The sequence below is a fragment of the Anser brachyrhynchus genome, assembly GCF_964034855.1.
Source record: "Anser brachyrhynchus genome assembly, chromosome: 24".
Lineage (NCBI taxonomy): Eukaryota > Metazoa > Chordata > Aves > Anseriformes > Anatidae > Anser > Anser brachyrhynchus.
In genome coordinates, this window is record NC_137717.1 from 4,226,684 (window position 1) to 4,245,211 (window position 18,528).

General features: G+C 69.9%; 2 protein-coding genes across 3 annotated transcripts; one reads left to right on the plus strand and one right to left on the minus strand.

Annotated features, from left to right (window-relative positions):
- Positions 1-1,988: 1,988 nt before the first annotated feature.
- On the plus strand, positions 1,989-7,872 carry SYTL1 (synaptotagmin like 1). Of its 2 annotated transcripts, none has more exons than XM_080566533.1 (15): positions 1,989-2,200; positions 3,963-4,257; positions 4,558-4,703; positions 4,783-4,888; positions 4,982-5,015; positions 5,216-5,312; positions 5,495-5,589; positions 6,059-6,166; positions 6,257-6,423; positions 6,518-6,620; positions 6,717-6,878; positions 6,962-7,040; positions 7,138-7,237; positions 7,314-7,519; positions 7,611-7,872. In XM_080566533.1, the coding sequence occupies exons 2-15, from the start codon at positions 4,130-4,132 to the stop codon at positions 7,748-7,750; spliced, it is 1,671 nt and encodes a 556-aa protein (XP_080422659.1). In that variant the 5' UTR covers positions 1,989-2,200; positions 3,963-4,129; the 3' UTR covers positions 7,751-7,872. The 2 variants fall into 2 exon arrangements, with proteins under 2 accessions (XP_080422659.1, XP_080422658.1); XM_080566532.1 differs by lacking the exon at positions 1,989-2,200 and adding an exon at positions 2,616-3,063.
- Positions 7,870-18,488, minus strand: MAP3K6 (mitogen-activated protein kinase kinase kinase 6; the record flags this gene model as incomplete). Its single annotated transcript, XM_080566529.1, has 30 exons — positions 7,870-8,115; positions 8,203-8,279; positions 8,370-8,613; positions 8,697-8,904; positions 9,029-9,134; positions 9,384-9,569; positions 9,658-9,823; positions 10,036-10,186; positions 10,269-10,449; positions 10,552-10,709; positions 10,857-10,962; positions 11,133-11,269; positions 11,366-11,493; positions 11,572-11,705; positions 11,795-11,879; positions 12,156-12,251; positions 12,343-12,392; positions 12,478-12,585; positions 12,676-12,826; positions 12,916-13,075; positions 13,169-13,281; positions 13,574-13,744; positions 13,853-13,959; positions 14,146-14,314; positions 14,511-14,698; positions 15,011-15,034; positions 15,638-15,777; positions 16,386-16,709; positions 16,752-16,994; positions 18,470-18,488. 30 exons carry the CDS (start codon positions 18,486-18,488, stop codon positions 8,019-8,021), a joined length of 4,227 nt encoding a protein of 1,408 aa, XP_080422655.1. The 3' UTR covers positions 7,870-8,018.
- Positions 18,489-18,528: the final 40 nt, after the last annotated feature.

Sequence of the window (18,528 nt, forward strand, 5' to 3'; positions counted from 1 at the left end):
TCACTTGGCCTCAGCAGGCTGGATGAGGGGGGGGCTGCACCGAAGGGCCCCCCAGGGCCTGATCTCAGGTGGCACTTCAGCATTTGCACGTTTGGAGCTTTCCGAACGCCAGCAGCGGGGCCTGGGCTGCCCTTAGGGCCAGGTTAGCCCCCCCGGGGCTCCCCTTCCCTTGTCGTGCTTGCCGCCCCCCCCCCCCCCGAGTCTGTTTCATTCCTCAGCAAGGGCGAGCAGACCCAGCGCGGGGTCCCCCCCCCGCTTGTTGTCCCCAGCTGGAGCTGAGGGTGGGACCTCTGCGACATCCCTGCTTTACTGCATGGGTAAAAAAAAAATAAAAATGAATTAAAATCCCCCAGCCCTGGGGTGCTCGGCTCCATCCCTGGGTCCCCAGCTCCGTCCCCAGAGGGGGGCACATCCTGCTGCGCTCCCCACGGCGCTCAGCGCCCAGAGCTGCCTTTAACACCCTGTTTTCCCCCCTCCTGAGGCTGGGGGTTCCGTGGGGTGCTGCCCTGTGCCCTCCACCGGCGAGGAGCCCCAAACCCCCCGGCTCTGCCCCCGCTCCCTGCCTCGGTTTCCCCCCGGGAGCACCAGGCTCGCCCGCACCCGGCGCACCCGAGGAACGGGTCCGGGGCTGGGCGCGGGGTGGGATCCTGCCCACGCACTGCAGAAATGAGGCAAAACCTGTTCTGGGTGCCCACGGGGCTGCTGCCAGCACCCAGCGCCCAGCACCCAGCGCCCAGCACCCAGGGGAGCTGCTCCCGTGCTGGGTGTCCCCCCCCCCGTAGCCCCTCCGCAGGTGGCCGTGGGGACATCAGGGCAAAAAAAACCCGTGTGGGTGCTGGTCCCTTGGGAAGGGCTTCGGGAGGCAGAAGGGTCTGATCCTGCGGATGCTGCCTGGGTCTCCGCAAAGAAAAGTGTCCCCAGGGGGTGGCCGGGGAGCTGCCGGGTGTCACCAGCCCGACGCAGCCTCCGGCCACGCTGTGGGGGGAGGCTACGGCCGAGGCCCAGCAAATTTGTCACCCCTCATCACCCCCCCCTCTGCAGGATCAGCGCCCAAATCCTGCTCTGTCCCTTCCCGGGGCAGCCTCAGCACTTCCCCAGCAGGGTTTGGTGCTGGGGAGGGTCCTGAGCTGGGGGACCCGATGCTGAGCCACCAGCCCCGAGCACCCCCCCCCCCCCCTTGGGGACACACGCGTGTGGCCTGGGCGTGCGACCCTGCCGCCACCGAGCCGTGGCAGGGACCCGCTGGGTTTTTGGAGCACCCCCAGCACCATCCTGTGCAACCGGGGGGGACACGGGGACACGGGGAGGGTGCCCAGCCTCGACGTCTGCGCTGAGCACCCCGCGAGGGGAGGACGGCAGACGGACAGACAGACACAGGCAGGCTGGCAGGGCCATCGCTAAAGCCCCATTTCCTTAGAAACCACGCTAAAAATAAGTTCGGCGCCGCCAGATGTGATCGGCCTGATCCTGCGCGGGGCTGAGCTCGGGGGGGGGTTTGTCCTGGGGGGGAGATCCCCACCCCCCGCCCCGAGCATCAATGCTGTGCCAAGGGGGGGGCTGGAGGCTGGGGGTGCCCATGGGGTGGGGGGAGCCCCACAGGATTTGGGGGGGGGTCTGCAGCGCCCCTGGGACCCCAAACTGCCCCACACCGGGTTTTGGGGCGCTGCAGGGCACTGCGGGGAGGGAGGATCTGACACCAGTCCCCCCAGTTCCTCCCAGTTCCCCCCAGTACAGCCCAAGGTGGGGCCCAGGTAAGGCTCCCGGGGGGGGGGGGGGGTGGGGGTGCATCCTTCCCCATTCTCACCCCCGGGTGGGGACGGCTCCTCCTGCCCCATCCCATCCCCTCCGAACCTCCCCGATGCTGGTGCTGCCCCCCCCCCCCCCCCCAAACCACCACCACCCTGCTTTGGGGCTCTTCCCCTCTCCCCGGCTTCCTGACGCCTCCCAGTTCAGCCCAGTTCAACCCAGTGCAGCCCAGTCCCGTCCGGCGGGTGCTGCTGGCTCCAGTCCCTGCTTTCGTGCCGCCGAGGCGAGGAGGCGCCTTGCTCTCGCCTGCGGTTGACTCAGCTTTAGGGCCTCCAGCACCCAGCGGGGCGCGGGGGGCACCCGAGGAGCCGAGGGTCCCCGTGGGGGCGCGGGGGGCTGGGGGGGGGACGAGGCACGGCTGGGGGCCCATGGCCCCACAAAGTCCCCTGGGCAGGTAAGGGCGGCCGCGGGGCTGACCCCGTTAACCGGCCCCACGGCACGGGAAATGGGGGGGGGGGGGGCTGGGGGTAGGATTTGGGGTCCTGCTGCTCTCGGGGGGGTGGGATGCAGCCTCCAAATTTTGCTCTTGGGGGATGGGGGGGGGGCCTCCAAGGGCCCCCGTTTTGGGGTGGTTTTTCTCCTGCGTCGTTGGGAGCCCCGCAGGTGCGGGTTGAGCTGGACGGGCCCCGAGGCCACGGCGATGGGCTGCGGGGCCCCGGGCGCGGGACCGGGGGTTTGGGGGGGCGGGGAGTGCCAGGAGGGGGGTTGCCAGCCCGGGGGGGGTGGGGGGCTCGGATCCGTTTTGGGAGGGGACCCTTTGCATTCACCCCGTCCGTCACGGCTTGCGAAGGGAAAAGGGGGCTGCGCACCCCCATCTTGCAGCTTACTGGGGAGGTTTAACTGGTTTAACTGGTCTCCCCTGTGTGTGTGTGTCTGGGGGTGGGGGGGGGGGTGGTTGTTCCCAGCACCCCCTTGCAGACCAGCGGGTGTGGGGCTGGCTTTTATTTTTTTTTCCTGCTGCCCCCCCCGTGTGCCACCCCCCCCCCCCGGTGTCTCCGAGGGGCAAGGAAACCGCAAGCGCACGTGGGCCAGCCCTCGGTGACATTTTGGGTGCTGCTGTGTTCCGGGGGGGGGGGGACGACGAGGACACCCCCGCGGGCTGGGCCCATGTAAACAGGATACGGGGGCGGGGGGGGGGGGCAGCGAAGGGCCCCAGCATCGCCCCGTCCCAGTGCCAGCCCCTTGTCCCCGGCACCTCGGCACCACTCGGAGTCATCGAGGGGGCACCGGGTGGCTTCGGCTCAGCGCAGGCTGCCGGTGGGTTTGGTGCCCCCCCCTCCTTGGGACAGCATGGGGATGGGGGGTGCTGGGGGGGGGCGCCCCGGTGGTGCTGCGGGTCCCCGGTGCCGTCACGGTGCCTGGTGTGTGCTGTGGCAGGTCCCCGGGTGGCACCCGGCTCCTTGTCGGCACCGGGGTGATCAGCACCACCGTGCTGGGTCCCGGCCTGGGCTCCCCGGCTCCTGGCCCTGCTGGGGGACACCGGAGACCCACGCGGGGTGGCAGGGCCACTTGTGGGGCTGGGACACGGTGACCAGGGCCACCCGTGGGGCTGGGGACAGGGCCAGAGCCCCTTGGGGGGCAGCGGGTGCCTGCGGGGTGCGGCCGTGCCGGTGCTCGCATCCTGGTGAGGCTCTGGGGTGGGTTTTTTGGGGCGGGGGGGGGGGGGGGGGCCTGATCCTGCCCCGCCATTGCTGCAACTTCCCGTGCCGGGCAGCGCTTTCCCAACCGTGGGCCAGGAAGGAGGGCGGTGAGGCAACGCGGGGCTGGCGTGTGATGAGCTGGGCACGTCCTCAGCCCTCCTGGGACGGACCCAAAGGGGTGCTGGCTTCCCGAGCCCCCTTGTGTCACCCGTCCCCGTGCCGTGTCACCCTCTGAGTGCCGTGGGAGCCCCGCTGTGGGGCCCTGCTGGGAGCAGGCAGGGGAAGAAGCCGGCCCCGAGCGAACGCCCTTGGCAAACAGGGGCCGGCCCTGGCATGGGGCCGCAGCAGGAGGAGCAGCAATTCTTCCCTGCGGCTCCCCGGTGCTGCCGGCTGCCCCCACCACCCTTTGCTGGTCCCCCCTGGGTCCCTTGAAATTTTTTGGGGTGGGGGAGCCGTGCTCCGTGCCTTACGGGGCAGGGTCCCTGCGTGCCACGCTGCCACCCCGTCTCCCTGCAGAGGGTCAGGATGCTGCGCGCTGCCCACCCCGCCGCCGCCCCGCCGCCCCTCGCCCGGCCCCGCTGAGCCCCCCCCGGCATGCTGAGCCCTGCCCGCTGCCTGCCCGGCCCCGCAGCCCCCCGCCGCCCCCCAGCCTGACCCCGCACCCCGGGGTGCCCACAGCACCCATGGCGCTGGAGCCGGGCGCCGAGGCGCTGCTGGACCTGAGCTTCCTGACGGAGGACGAGCGGCGCGCCATCGCCGAGGTGCTGCGCCGGGACTCGCAGCTCCGCCGGCGCGAGGAGGGGCGCATCAGGTGAGACCCCCCCCCCCCCCACTGCCTTTTAGTGGCACCCATGGGGACCCCCCCCCCCCAGGGGTGAGACACCCTTGGGGACAGCGCGGTCCCTTACCCAGGGCAGGATGAAGCCCCGCAGTGAGTGACGTGGGCATCGGGGACCCAAACCCCGGGGGAGATGGGTGGTGGTGTCCCCGCCGTGGTGGCCCCGTGGCTGTTTGGGATGGTTAATGGGGCAGAGGACGGTGGCACGGGGACCCTGGTGGCACCTGGGGGTGACCGGGGGGGGGGGGATGTTTTTTTGGCCAATGCCACCAGCAAGCTGCGCAAGTCGGTGTCGGACCCGGCCCGGCTGCGGACCCTCACCGGGGACTGGTTCTGCGACGTGCGCGCCCAGCGCCACCGGCACCACCTGGGCTCCGACCTCGTCCGCGCCTCCATCCGCCGCAGGAGGCGGCCGCGGGGTAGGCAGGGATGGGGTGCGGGGTTTTGGGATAGTGTGGGGGGGGAAACCATGGCCCTCTGAGCCCCCCCTGTCCCCAGGAGCAGGGGACCCGGAGCGTGGCCCCAGCTTGGGTGAGCTGGAGGTGATCGGCGAGCCGCTGGTGGAAGAGAAGGAGGACGAGGAGCCGGCGGTGACGGAGGAGAGGTGAGAGCAGGCACGAGGGGTGGCCCAGCACCCATGGGTGCTCCGGGGCTTGACGTCATGGCAAGAAAAGTTAATTTGTGCTTCTCCTCGCAGCCCCTCTGAGGACGGTGCCCAGGCAGAGCCCCAGGTGGGTGCCCGGTGCTGAGCCGGCGCGGCGCGGTGCCCGACCCGATGTCCTGGTGATGGGCTTGGGGACGAGCCCAAAGGACGTGGCATGGGGCGTGGGGCACGGCCTGGCCCCCCCCCAGCCTGTCCTCGTGACCCAGAGGGGACAGGAGGGTGCCGGTGTGCCCAGTCTCACCCTGTCCCCAACGTGCCACCGAACAGCCTGGCCCCACGGCCCCGGCACCGGAGGGGACGCCGGTGTCACCGACGCCGCAGGTGGACGTCCCGGAGAGGGAGCAGGATGGCCTGGGACAGCCAGGTAACGTGGGGGGGGGGTCTGGGGGATTGGGACCCCCCCCCACTGCCAAATTGGCACTGAGGGCCTTGTGGGGCAGAGCTTTAGTGCTGCTGGGGTGGGGGAAAAAAGGGATTCCCCCCCCCCCCCCAATATCCATTCCTTGTTGTGTTGGGGACACCCCCCCCCACACTGTGCCCTTGCAGGTGACAGAGTGGACGGGAACCCCTTCGGCACGGCCAGCGTGGAGGAAGATGAGGAGGAGCCCGATCCTGCACACAGCAGCCCGGGGGCTGGGCAGGTGGGCTGGGGGGGGAGCTGTATGGGGCTGGGAAGGTTGTATGGGGCTGGGGGAGGTGTATGGGGCTGGGAGGGGTTGTATGGGGCTGGGGGAGGTGTATCGGACCGGGAGGGGGGGGCTGTATGGGGTAGGGGGGACTGTAGGGGATGGGGAGGGCTGTATGGGGCTGGGGGGGGGCTCTGTGGGACTGGGGGGCTGTATGGGGCTGGGGGGGGCTGTATGGGGCTGGGGGGGCTCTGTGGGTTTGGGAGGAGCTGTATGGGGTGGAGGGAGCTGTATGGGGCTGGGGGGTGTATGGGGAACACAAAGCCAGCCCATTGCTGGGTCCCCTCTGCAGCCGAGCTGTGCCCAAGCACTGGGCGCTTGCTGGGAGCTGTGTGCCCTGGGTCCCTGCACTGGGTCTGAGGTGTTTTGGTGGGGGTCACCACCCCCCCCAGTGGCTCAGGACCCCTTGGTTTTGCCTTTCCAGGATCCGGGGACCCCCCCACCGGGCCGTGCGTCCCCGCAGAACGGCCACGTGCCCCCCAGCAGCCTGCTGACCGCCAGCTCCTCCGTGTCCAGCCTCAGCTCCTCCACGGTACGGGGTGGGGGGGCTGGGGAAGGGCGAGGGGGTGGGAATCGGTGCTCCGTGCCCCCGGGGCCTGATCCTGTGCCCCCCGCCCCGCAGCTGAGCGGCAGCCTGATGAGCCTGTACAGCGACGGGGAGCTGGGCAGGGTGCCCGTGCGGGGCTGCGTCCAGTTCTCGCTGCGCTACGACCCGGCCACGCAGGAGCTGCAGGTCCACGTGGTGCGGTGCCGCGAGCTGGCCGAGGCCAAGAAGCAGCGGTCGGACCCGTGAGTGCGGGGGCTACCTGGGGAGGGGGCTCCGGACCCTTTTATGCCCCCCCCCCCGCCACCACCCCTCTCGCACCTCGCTTTCGGGCTGCAGGTACATCAAGACCTACCTGCTCCCGGACAAGTCCAACCGCAGCAAGCGCAAGACCACGGTGCGGAAGCGGAGCTTGGACCCCATCTTCAACGAGACCCTCAAGGTTTTCTGGTTCTCTCTGGGGGGAGGTTCGGGGGGGGGGTGTCCTGCAGACCCCGCGCCCTCACCCTGCCGTGCCCCCCCCCTCCCTCCCCCCCAGTACAAGCTGGAGAAGAGGGACCTGCAGGGCCGGACGCTGAACCTGTCGGTGTGGCACCACGACAGCCTGGGCAGGAACCTCTTCCTGGGCGAGGTGGAGATCGCGCTGGGCGCCTGGGACTGGGCCAACACGCGCCCCGAGTGGTTCACCCTGCAGCCCCGGGTGAGCCCCCCCCCCCCCACCCGCCCTGAACCCCAAATCCCCCCCCCTACAGCCCCCCATAACCCTCCTCCCTCCCACCCCAGACGCCCGTGGCCCCGGACGGTCTCTCCAGCCGAGGCAACCTCAACCTGGCGCTGAAATTCATCCCCGCCGGCTCCGAAGGTGAGCGGTGACACCGAGGGGGTGGGAACAGGACATGGGGATGGGGACATGGGGATGGGGCGGCACGGCCCCGACCCTGACCCCTCTCACCCCCTAGGAGCGGGGCTGCCCCCCACGGGCGAGCTGCACATCTGGGTGAAGGACGCGCAGGGCCTGGTCCCGCTGCAGGGCGGCACCGTGGACGCCTTCGTGCAGTGGTAAGAGGAAGGGGGGGGCATCAAAGGGACCCCCTCGGGGACATGGGGACGGGCTCGCTCACCCCGCTCCCCGCAGCTACGTGCTGCCCGACGACAGCAAGGCGAGCCGGCAGAAGACGCGGGTGGTGAAGCGGAGCCTCAGCCCCCTCTTCAACCACACCATGGTGTACGACGGCTTCCAGCCCAAGGACCTGGCCGAGGCGTGCGCCGAGTTCACCCTCTGGCACCACGAGGCTTTCTCCAAGCGGCAGCTGGGCGGCGTGCGCCTCAGCCTGGGCACCGGTGAGGCTGGGGGGGGGGCTGGGCACCCTGGGGTGCTAGGAGGGCTGGTTTGGGGGGGAGGGAGGGGGTGACGGTGGCCGTGTCTCCGCAGGGAGCAGCTACGGGCTGCCCGTGGGCTGGATGGACTCGACGCCGGAGGAGCGGGCGGTGTGGGGCCGCCTGCTGCAGCAGCCCGGCTGCTGGGTGGAAGCGCTGCTGCCCCTGCGGACCAACCTTGTCCCCCGCGCGTAGCCCCCCCCGGGGACAGTTTCGGCAGGGGGGGGACAGGACTGAGCCCCCCAGCGTCCCCGCGCAGGGGCTGGGGTCTGTGCCCCCCCCCACTTTTGGCTGCAATGAAGTGGCACCGGACGGCACGGCTGGTGGGTGTTTATTGCTCCGAGCGCTGCAGCCCGACTTCTCCGTCCTGTACGGTGCTGGATGTCTCTGCTGCCGTCCTTCCTGCCGGTCCCCGTGGTGGCACAGGAGGCGGTGAGGTGGCGGCTGTGTCCCCAGAGCCACCTCACGTCCCTGGGGCCAAGGATTGCTCCTCTTCCCCCTTGCCAAGCGCGCGGCGCTGCTCCAGGACGGCTGCCCACAGGCGGTACGCCGGCCCGCGCCTGCCCGAGGAGGGGGACACGGGACTGGCAGGGGGGACAAGAGGGACGAGCCGTGTCCCCCTGCAGTGCTGCCACCCCTGGGGGTACCTGATGCCCGTGTAGAAGAGGTCGTCGCAGGTGGCGCTGCCCAGCAGATCCCGCAGGGTGAAGCCGTGGGACAGGAGCTGCGGGAGATGGTGGCCAGGTGGCATTGCCCGGTGGCCCTGCCCTGCACCGCCCATGGGGCACGGCCCCACGGGGCCCCACAGCCTCACCGTGGCCGTGGTGGCGGGGTCCGTGCCGTGCTGCTGCAGCCACTCGAGGAGGAGGGGGTCGGCCTGGCTCCAGGGGATGGGCTCAGGGGACGGGGACAAGGGACCCTGCCCCGTGGTGGCCTCGCTGTGCTCACCACGGTGCTGGGGGTGGCCGGGGACCGTGGCATCCCCGACCCCGGAGCGAAGTGCCCGCTGCACCAGCTGCTGCCATTCCTGCTCCTTCTCGGCCAGCTCCCGGAGCAGCCTGGGGGGAGAGCAGGGACACAGACCGGCTCCTGGGGGACATGGGGTGGCACTGGGGGGGCACAGGGACGTGCCAAGCCCTACCTGTCCGTCTCCGTGCGGAGGCGGCAGAGCTGTGCCATCAGTGCTGAGCCCCCCTGCCCGGGGCCGGGGCCGGTGCTGAGCCCCGAATTGGTGCTGTCCCCTGGGGTCTGGCTGCTGGGGACAGAGAGCCTCGGCGGCGTGGGGTCGTCCTTGTCACCCGTGTCCTTGGCGCCAGCCTCCTTCAGCGAGCTGGCCGTCATTCCCAGGTCTGGGGGGGCAGAGAGTGGGCACTGAGAGGGGGTCAATGACGCCCCCCCCAAGGGGCTGCCACCCACCGAGCCACAGCGGTGACACCCTAACCCGAGTCCTGGCCACCCCCGGGTGCCACCCACCTCTCACGAGCACGGTGAGAGCCGCCTGCACCGCCTGGCTGATGGCGTCGTCCAGCGCAAACATCCAGTGGGGTTTGACGTGGTGCCGGCGCAGCGCCTGTCTCACCTGGAAGGGGCAGGGCCGGGCCGGAGCAGCACCGACACCAAAGGGTCACCGACACCAAAGGGTCACCGACACCAAAGCATCACCACGCCAGAGCAGCACCAGCACCAGTGTCACCGTGCCGGAGCATCACTGGCACCAGGGCATCACCGCCACCAGAGCATCACCGCCACCAAACCGTCGCCGACTCCAAACCATCGCCGACCCCAAACCATCGCCGACCCCAAACCACGCCGTACCCGAGGCACTCACCACCGCCTGGAAGTTGAGGAGCGGAGCCCGCAGGTGGGGCAGGCTGAGCCCGTCCGCCCGCAGCCGCACCTGCAGCGCCAGGAGGTCGCGGCGCAGCTGGTGCCGTGCGGGGCACTGGATGTAGCTCCGCAGGCAGCCCAGCAGCAGGGTGATGTGCTCCGAGCCCAGCCGCGTGCCCGACGCACTCTGGGTGGGTGAGAAAGTGCTGGTGGGGGGGCTGCTCCCTCCATGCCAGCCCCCAGCAGCTGCTCGGTGCCCCCCGTCGTGCCCCCACCTGGCCTTCCTGCAAGGCGGCCGCGATGCCGGGCGCCTCGTCGGTGAGGATGCGGTGCAGCGTGGCGCGGCGCTTGCTGTCCTGCCGCAGCACGAAGCGGTCGCTGCTCTCCTCCGGCGAGGACGAGCGCTGGCTGCGGTCGGAGCCGGCCGAGCCCTGGGGAGTGCTGGCGAGGGGCGGTGTGGGATCAAAACCCACCCAAATCGACGTTCCCAGTGCTGAAGGGCACAGGGGACAAACCCTGAAAGTGACCAGGAGCCACCCCCCCTCTTCAAACTGGGTTAACTGGGGGAACAACCCAACGGGAGGCAGAAATCCAGACCCCTCCCAGGGGTCCCTCCACCCCCCCGGTGCCCGGGATGCCCTAACCCCACGTACCTGTAGCTGGGGGCTGCCTCACTGGGGCAGTGTGGGAGCAGGGGGCTGTCCCCCGTGCCCCCCACTGTGCCCCCCTGCCTGGCCGAGGACCGTCCCCTGGTGCCATCGGTGCCCTCCATGTCCCCATCCCGGCGCTCCAGGCGGGGGGAATCTGCCAGGGAGAGGATGGAGATGGAGCAGGTCGGTGAGCAGCTCTGGCCAGGACCCCCCCCAAGGACCCTCCCCATACTCACCCCCTGCTGCAGGCACCGTCTGGCCCCGGGCACGCCTGGCGCTGGCCAGGAACGGGTCCTGCAGCAACGCGGCCGCCGTGGCCCGCTTGGCCGGGTCGGCCTCGAAGCAGCGAAGGATGAAACTCTTGGCCATGTCCGACATGGACTCGGGCACCTCAGGGTGCATCTTGAACATGCCCACCTGGAGGAGAGGCCCAAGCGGGGCTGCAAAGGGACCGGCCGCCCTGGCTGGGGGCTTTTTGGAGGTGGGGACCCCCCCATGCCCTGCCCAAGCCGTGAGTACCTTGAACATCGCTGCCTGGGGGCTGCCCAGCTCGTAGAAGGGGGGCTTGCCCGTGGCCATCTCGATGATGGTGCAGCCCAGGGACCAGATATCCGCCGGCTTCCCGTAGCCCCACGGCCCCTGGTCGATGATTTCGGGGGCCATGTACTGCAGGGTGCCTGGAGGGAAGGTGGCGAGGGAGGAAAGGGGCCCGGATCCCCCACCCAAATCGCCCCAGGGCAATTTCCCCATTGCTGGGTGCGAGACCCCAACATCTCCTCATCCTCCGCACCCCAACGGGGGGGGTCCCGGCCCCCAGCCCCTACCCGTGAAGGTCTCAGCGCTGGGGCTGATGCCCGCCAGCCTCTTGGAGGTGCCGAAGTCGGAGATCTTCAGCACCCCGCTGTACGTGTTGATGAGGACGTTGTCTCCCTGGCACGGGAAGAGCCCCCCCAAAATAAATAAAACCGCCCCAAAATAAATAAAAACCGCAAAAGAAACCTCAAACAGCCAGGGCCACCGGGCGTCCCCCCGGGGGTCTGGGCACGGAGGGGCCCCTGGGGATGGGGGTCAGGCAGGGGGCGACGACCCCGGCCCCTCACCTTGATGTCTCGGTGCACGATGTGGTTGTCGTGGAGGTAGCCGAGCCCGTCGAGGATCTGGCGGGTGTAGAAGACGATGGTGGGCTCGTTGTCCTTCAGGGGGCCCCACTTGGAGCACAGCAGGGACGAGAGGCTCCCTGGGGAGGGCGCAGCACCCACCTTCAGGCCGTGGGGCCCTCCCCGACACCCAACACCCCCCCCCCCCGTGCATGCCCCCCAGCGGCGATGCCCACCTCCGGGCACCTCCTCCATGAAGATCTTGATGAAGCCGTCCTGGCTGACGGAGCCCAGGTAGCGCACGATGTTCCTGTGCCGCAGGCGCTTGTGCAAGGCGATCTCCTCGTGCAAGGGCTGCGAGAACCTGCCCGGACGGGGACACAGCGGGGTGACGGGGGTCCCACGGGGGTCCCCCCCCCCAGCACGGTGCCGCGGCACCCACCGGCTGTCCCGCTCGGGGATCTCCTTGATGGCGATGCGCACTTGGGTGCTGAGGCAGCGCCCGGCGTAGACGACGCCGTAGGTGCCCCTGCCCAGGACCACCCGCTCGCCCGTCTCCGAGTACTCGTAGCTGTACTGCGGGGAGGGAGGCGAGGTGACGGCCGTGTCACCTGCCTGTCCCCCTCCCCCCCGTGCCACCCCGCTGTGTCCCCACCCCGTCTCACCTCCAGGATGGGCTGCGTGGGGCTGGGCAGCTCCTCGCCGCCCACCGCCTGCTCGGCGAGGAAGGATTGGACCCGGTCGCAGAACCTGCCCGTGGAGAGGGGACGGTCCTGAGTCCCCGCGGGGATGCTGGGGACGTGGCCACCGACCCCCCCGTGCCCCCTTTCCCCACTCCCCAACGGCACAAGGGTTTTGCCACCCTGGCTCGTCTCCTTTCCCCCCCCCAGCACACCCTTTCCACCAAAAATTAAGGTAAATCTGGGGGAAATTGCATGCCCCCGGTGCATCCCCCGGGGGCCTGTTTGGGATCCCCCAAACCTCACCAGCACCACGGGGTCCCCGCGCCCCCCCCCCCCCGCTCACCACCGGCAGTGCTGCTGGGAGGGGAAATAGAGCTGGAAATCCTCCTCGGCGTGCACCACGTAGAGGAAGCAACCCCGCTCGTCGCACTTGCAGATGCTGAAGGGTAAAGGACCCCCCCCCCCCAGCTCCATCAGCAGCGGGGTCAGGATGCGGCCCCCTGGGCGGGGGGGACTGGGGACGCACTCACCTCACCCCCCGGATGGCCGCAGCCGCGAAGTTCCAGCTGGACACCGCTTTCTGCAGGGAGGAGGAGGAGAGGAAGGGGAGAGGGGGCTGTCAGGACCCCCCCCCCCAAACCCCCCCCCCCAAATCCCAGCCCTACCTCCTCCGTGGGGCGCACGAGGGCGAGCGTCACGGCGTGCTCCTCCGTGGCGCTGCGCACCGCCAGCTGGGCCGGCCACAGCACCTTGCCGAGCTCCAGGACCAGGACCTACATCATCAGGCAGGCGTCACCCCGCGTCCCCCTGCCCGTCCCCCTGGGGGCGGCCACCCCCGGGGGTCCCCCGCAGGCCCATCTCACCGGGCAGCGCGGCGCGGGGACGAAGGGCTGGCACGCGGCGAGGAGGAAGGCCAGCCAGAAATCAGCCAGCTCCTGCCGGGCCGACGGCACCGGCGGGCTCTTCTGGAAGTGTTTGTAGAGCAGGAAGGTCTCCATGACGGACACCAGGTACCTGCGGGGCACGGAGATGTCCCAACGCCCCCCCCCCCAAAACGGACAGCCAGCCCCAGGAGGGTGGGGGGGCTCGGCCGAGCCGCTCACCAGCTGGGCGCGTTGAGCTTGTAGAGCTTCTCGGAGGCCTGGATGACTTTGCTCAGGTCGTTGGCCAAGATGCCGGCCCCCAGGCAGAAGCCCACGTCCCAGTAGTGCCGCAGCTCCTCCAGGCTGCCCTTGCGGCCCTGCAGGCAGCTCAGCTTCACGCCTGGGTGCGGAGAGCCACCCGTCAGGGACCCCCGATGGCAGGTCCCCCCGGCCCCGAGGGGCCCCGTCCCCAGCCCCCCGGGAGGGGACGCACCGATCTGCTGGAGCCGCACGGAGCTTTCGAACTGGTGCCCGGCGGCCACGAGGAGGACGGCGGCGTTGATGCCCGCGTGGAGGCTGGGCTCCACCTCGAAGGCTTTGCTGTACCTGGGCGGAGGGAAGGGTTTGTCCCCTGGGGACAGCACGGCCACTGCGCCCCCCCCCCCCGCCCCGCTTCCAGCCCCCGTGACACGGGAACAGTCCCGAATGGGGCTGGCCAAGAAAATTCACGAGGGGAGTAAAAATAAAAGCCCTGCTGGGGTTGGCATCACAGCCTCTAAGTTGTGGCTGGGGGGATTTAAAGGGTGGGGGCTGCGCTGCCAGAGCCCTGTGCAAACCCCAAAGGATCGAGGCACGGGCACGCCGATGGCCCTGTCCCCAGCCCTGTCCCCAGCCCCACCAGTATAAGGCTCGGTCCCTCGCCCTGGTGTCGGTGAAGCTGGAGCTGATGAACGTGTCCTTGTAGATGCGGCCACACAAGCAGAGGAGGTCGGGCGCAGCCCCGTCCCCGCGCTCCACCGCGGGCAGCAGCACCGAGAGAGCCTGCGCCCGGTCCCCGGCGCGGTTACGCCTGCGGACACGCGGACGGTGCTGGGAGATCGGCCCCACAAACACGGACCCCAAGTCCCCTGCCCCGTGGGGACAGCGGGATGCCTGCCGCCCCCCCGCTGCCTCTCACCGGCTGAGGGCGAAGGCGTAGTGGAAGCGGACGTTGGGCTGCTCGGCCACGTCGCAGGTCGGCAGGGCCCGCAGGGTCTCCACCAGCGAGATGATGGAGTCGTAATCCTGGGGTGGGGGGAAACAGCAGCGGGGCTGAGCTGCGGAGGTCCGTGGGGGGACCAGGGGTGATGCTTGCCCCAAACAGCCAAGTTTTGGGGTTTGCGAGCTCCATCAAGCAAGGGCAGGCTGCAGAGCGTGCTCCCAGGGGTGTCAATGCCATCCCGGGACCCCTCCCAGCCCCAAATCCCCCACCTGCACGTCGCGGTAGGAGAGGAGGAGGTTGACGATGATGTCGAGGCTGAGCAGCTCCACGCTGTCCAGGCGCTGCTGGATGCGGGCCAGCTCCCGGCTCAGCTGCTCGCCCCGGAACATCTCCCGCGCCCGGCGGATGTCGCGCCGGATCGTCTCCCGAAAATAGCCACTGCCGGGTTTTTTTGGGGGGGAGGACAGAGACGTGGGGCTGAGCACGACCCCGGCACACGTGGCTAGCCAGGAGGGTCTGCCCCCGAGGGCGGTTCGGGGTGGTGGCAATTCCCCTCCGAGCACTGCCAGCCCACGCGGGCATCGGGGCTTAAAGGAGGGTGCTGGGACATCCCCGGGGGGGCTGGCGGCCGTACCAGGAGTTGGTGGGGACCCCCTCCAGCAGCCTGACGAGCCGCGCCGCCAGCGGGGTGAAGAAGGGCTCGGTGCTGAAGCTGGGCTGGAAGAGCTCGGTCAGGCACTTCATGGCCCCGGCGTCGCAGCAGACGACCTTGTTCTGGGCGGTCACGGCGTAGGGGATGAAGGTGTAGGTGCTGCAGAGGTCCTGGGCGGGGGGGAAGGGGTGAGGGGCTGTGCCGTTCCTGGGTCAGATCCCCCTCCCCAAACCTGCCACCCAGGCCATGCTATCACAGCCATCATTACGCTCCAGAGTGAACACTCCTGGTTCTTTCCAAAACCAGCTGCGCTCCCCCACGCTGCTGTTCCCGGTGCTCGCTCTGAGCGAGTGAATCCTCCCCAGAACTCGGATTTAGGGGCACACCTCGCTCCCCCTGCGCAGTGCCCACCCTCTGAGACCGCCGGGGGGGCTCAAACCCCCCCGGCACTGCGGCAGCAGCAAGGACGGGGAAAACCGTACCGAGTTCTTCTGGCAGATGTCCTCCTGGGGGGAGAGAGAGGGAGGGAGGAGAGGCTTAATGAGCTCCGTCGCAGAAGAAATCAGCTGATTTCAGGCTCAGGGCCCAGCGTCACCTGGCAAGCACCCAGCTGCGGCGAGGGACATGAGGGACACCGGGCGCCCCCGACCCCCAGTGCCGACTGCGGATCCCCCCCAGGGCATGGGGCTTCTCCTCCCGCCCCACTGTGCGGAAAGGGGGCTCCGAACGGGGTGTCCTGGGCCTCCCCAGAGGCAGGGTGACATTTGGATGTGCTCCCGTCTGCATTTTTTCCGAGCGACTGGAAACCTCCCCGCCGTCCCTGCTCCCTTCCGAGGAACTGGATTTTCCCAGGGAAGGCGCCTGTCCCGGGGCTCCCAGCAGGATCGGGATGGGATCCTGCTCCGGGCCACCCTGCGGTCCCCGGTCACCCCCTCCTCATCCCCTTTGGGCACAGGAAAACCTCTGCCAGAGCTGGACGTGACCCTGGGGACTCAGCCGAGTTTGGGAAGGGGCTTCGCCTCCTGGGGGCACGGGGGGGGGGGGGGGGGGGGCAGCCCTTGGCCCATTTGCAGCCCGGATCTGCAGCCGCCGGGGCCGTCCCCGCTCACCTGCAGGGCCTGGAGGCCGGGCAGGGCGCTGTGGCAGCACAGCAGCACGTTGTGGGGCATGTTGAAGCTCTCCCGCACGCCCAGGTGGTAGAAGAGCGAGGGCTGGCAGATGGCGTCGCTCAGCTCCACCACGGCCACGTCTGCAGGACGGACAGAGGGGACAGCGGGGTGACGGTGACCCCCGAATCCGCAGAGCCACAGCGGGGACCCAGCTGCCCCTCCAGCGCCACAGCAGCGCTGGGGAAACTGAGGCACGGGCAGCCAGCGGAGCCGCCAGCCCTGGAGAGCCCCGGTGCTCGTGTGGCTTGGCCCGAGCCTGGGGAGCACTGGGGGAGCCCCTCGGGTGGCCGCAGCCCCCCTGAGCTGGGAGCTCCCCCGGGCTGTGCCGAGGCCACGGTGAGGGGCACCCTTGAGCTCCGGTGCGGCGCAGCTCAAGGTCTTGCTGCGGGCTGAGCCCTGAGCAAACGCTCCGTAAAAATGCATTTTCTGATGTTCCACGCGCTACGAGAGGAAGACAGCTGGGCAAATTCCCAGCCGTCCGGGGAAACACACGGGAGGAAGGCAGAAAAGCCAACAGCTGAGCCAGCGGCCGGCAAAAGCAGCTCCGCTGGGAGCCGCGGAGATGTGAAAAATATTGCTCAGCCCCAAACTTCCCGACGCAGACGGGATATTCCCAGGCAGCCGGGCCGAGCGAGCAGTGCAGGAGGAAAGGGACAGGAATAAAAACGAAGCGGGGCGGCATCCTCACCGGCGTTGTAGAAGCGGTCCAGCGTGCCGGTGTCGCCCAGTGCCAGGGTGCCGAAGGGCAGCGTGTGCAGGCGGGCCCGCAGCTCGCGGCAGGCGTCGCGCAGGCAGCGCAGCGCGGGGCAGGCGGCCGGCTCGCGGCCCAGCACGCACACCACGCTCAGCGCCCGCCGCCGCGCCCCGCACACCGGCCGGCCCGCCGTGCCCGCCACCGCCAGCGGGTCCTGCCAGCAGCTGCCGGCAGCCGGGGCCGGGGGGGGGGCCAGGGGCTTCCATGGCTGGGGCAGGGGGCTCAGTCCTTTGGGGGGGTCCTGGTGAGCACCGGGACAGCGTGCGCCCTGCACTGGGCTGTCCTGTTCCTTACTGGGATAGCGTGCGCCCTGCACTGGGCTGTCCTGTTCCTTACTGGGATAGTGTGCGCCCTGCACCGGGCTGTCCTGCGCCCTGCGCTGGGCTGTCTGGCACCCTACTGGGCCATCCTGCACCCTACTGGGCCATCCTGCACCCTGCACCAGGACAGTGTGTGCCCTGCACTGAGTTCCCCCGTTTCTTACTGGGACAGCGGGTACCGTGCACTGGGACAGCCTGCACCCTGCACCGAGCCGCCCCGTTCCTTACTGGGACAGCCTGCACCCTGCACCGAGCCGCCCCGTTCCTTACTGGGACAGCCTGCACCCTGCACTGAGCCGTCCTGTTCCTTACTGGGACAGCCTGCACCCTGCACTGGGACAGCTGGCACCCTACTGAGGAGCCCGCACCCTGCACCAGGACAGTGTGCACCCTGCCCCGAGCTTCCCTCTTCCCTACTGGTACAGCCTGCGCCCTGCACCAGGCCGTCCTGCACCCTACTGGGGAGCCCTTACCCTGCACCGAGCTGGCCTGCACCCTACTGGGCCAGCCTGCACCCTACTGGGCCAGCCTGCACCCTACCAGAAAAACCCGCACCCTGCACCGGGCCAGCCCGCACCCTACCGGGACCCCACACCCCGCACCGAGCTGCCCCGTTCCCCACCGGGCCGTCCCGCACCGCGCCGCCCTGCGCCCTACCGGGAAATCCCGCGCCTTGCACCGGGAAAACGCGCACCCGGCACCGGGCTGCGCCGCTCCCTGCCGGGGAAACCGGCACCGAGCGAAGGGGAGACCCTACCGGGGTGTAACTTACCGGGGTGACCCTATGGGGGTGTCCCGTACCGGGGTGTCCCTAACCGGGGTGTCCCGTACCGGGGTGTCCCTTACCGGGGGTGACCCTAACCGGGGTGTCCCGTGCCGGGGTGGCCCTTACCGGGGTGACTCTACCGGGGTGGCCCTTACCGGGGTGACCCTACGGGGGTGACCCTACGGGGGTGACCCTAACTGGGGGTGACCTTAACCGGGGTGACCCTACAGGGGTGACCCTACCGGGGTGACCCTACCGGGGTGACCCTAACCGGGGCGTCCCTAACCGGGGCGTCCCGCACCAGGGGTGTCCCGTAGCGGGGCCGTCCCTTACCCCGCCGGCCCTTCCCGCTCTCCTTCCCGTCCGGCTCCGCTCCGCGCTGTCCCGCACCGGCTCCGCTCCGCCCCGCGCCCCGGGCCCCGTCCCCGAGCCGCCCCGCCCCGGGCACCGGGAGCCGCCTCCGCCCGGCCCGGCCCTGAGTCAACGGCGGCCGCGGGGAGCCGCGCCCGGCCCCGAGGCGTGGGGTGGAGGGGATGGGGTGGGACGGGACGGGACGGGATGGGCTGGGATGGATGGGACGGGATGGGATGGGGTTGAACCCCCCGGAGCTGCCCCCCCCCCCTCCTGCTGTCCCCCCCCTCCTCCGACAGGCACCGGTTGCAAAACGGCCACGGGGGAAAAGGGGAAGCAGCAGGGGCCCCGGGGGGGGGGGGGGGGCACGGTTCCTTCCCCCCTGCGCTGCTGCTGCAGTGTGTGCCAGGGCGGGGGTGGAGGGAAGCCGTGTTTTTCCCGGGGGGGGGAGGTGCTGGGGGGCCCCCCTGTGTCCCCATCAGGTCCTTATTGCACCCCTGACACCGCTGGGTCCCCATTGTGTCCTGATTGTGTCCCCATCCCATGCCCGTCGTATTTCCCATCGTGTCCCCATCACGTACCCCCCCATCGTGTCCCCATTCCGTGCCCATCGCGTCTCCCATCACATCCCCATCGTGTC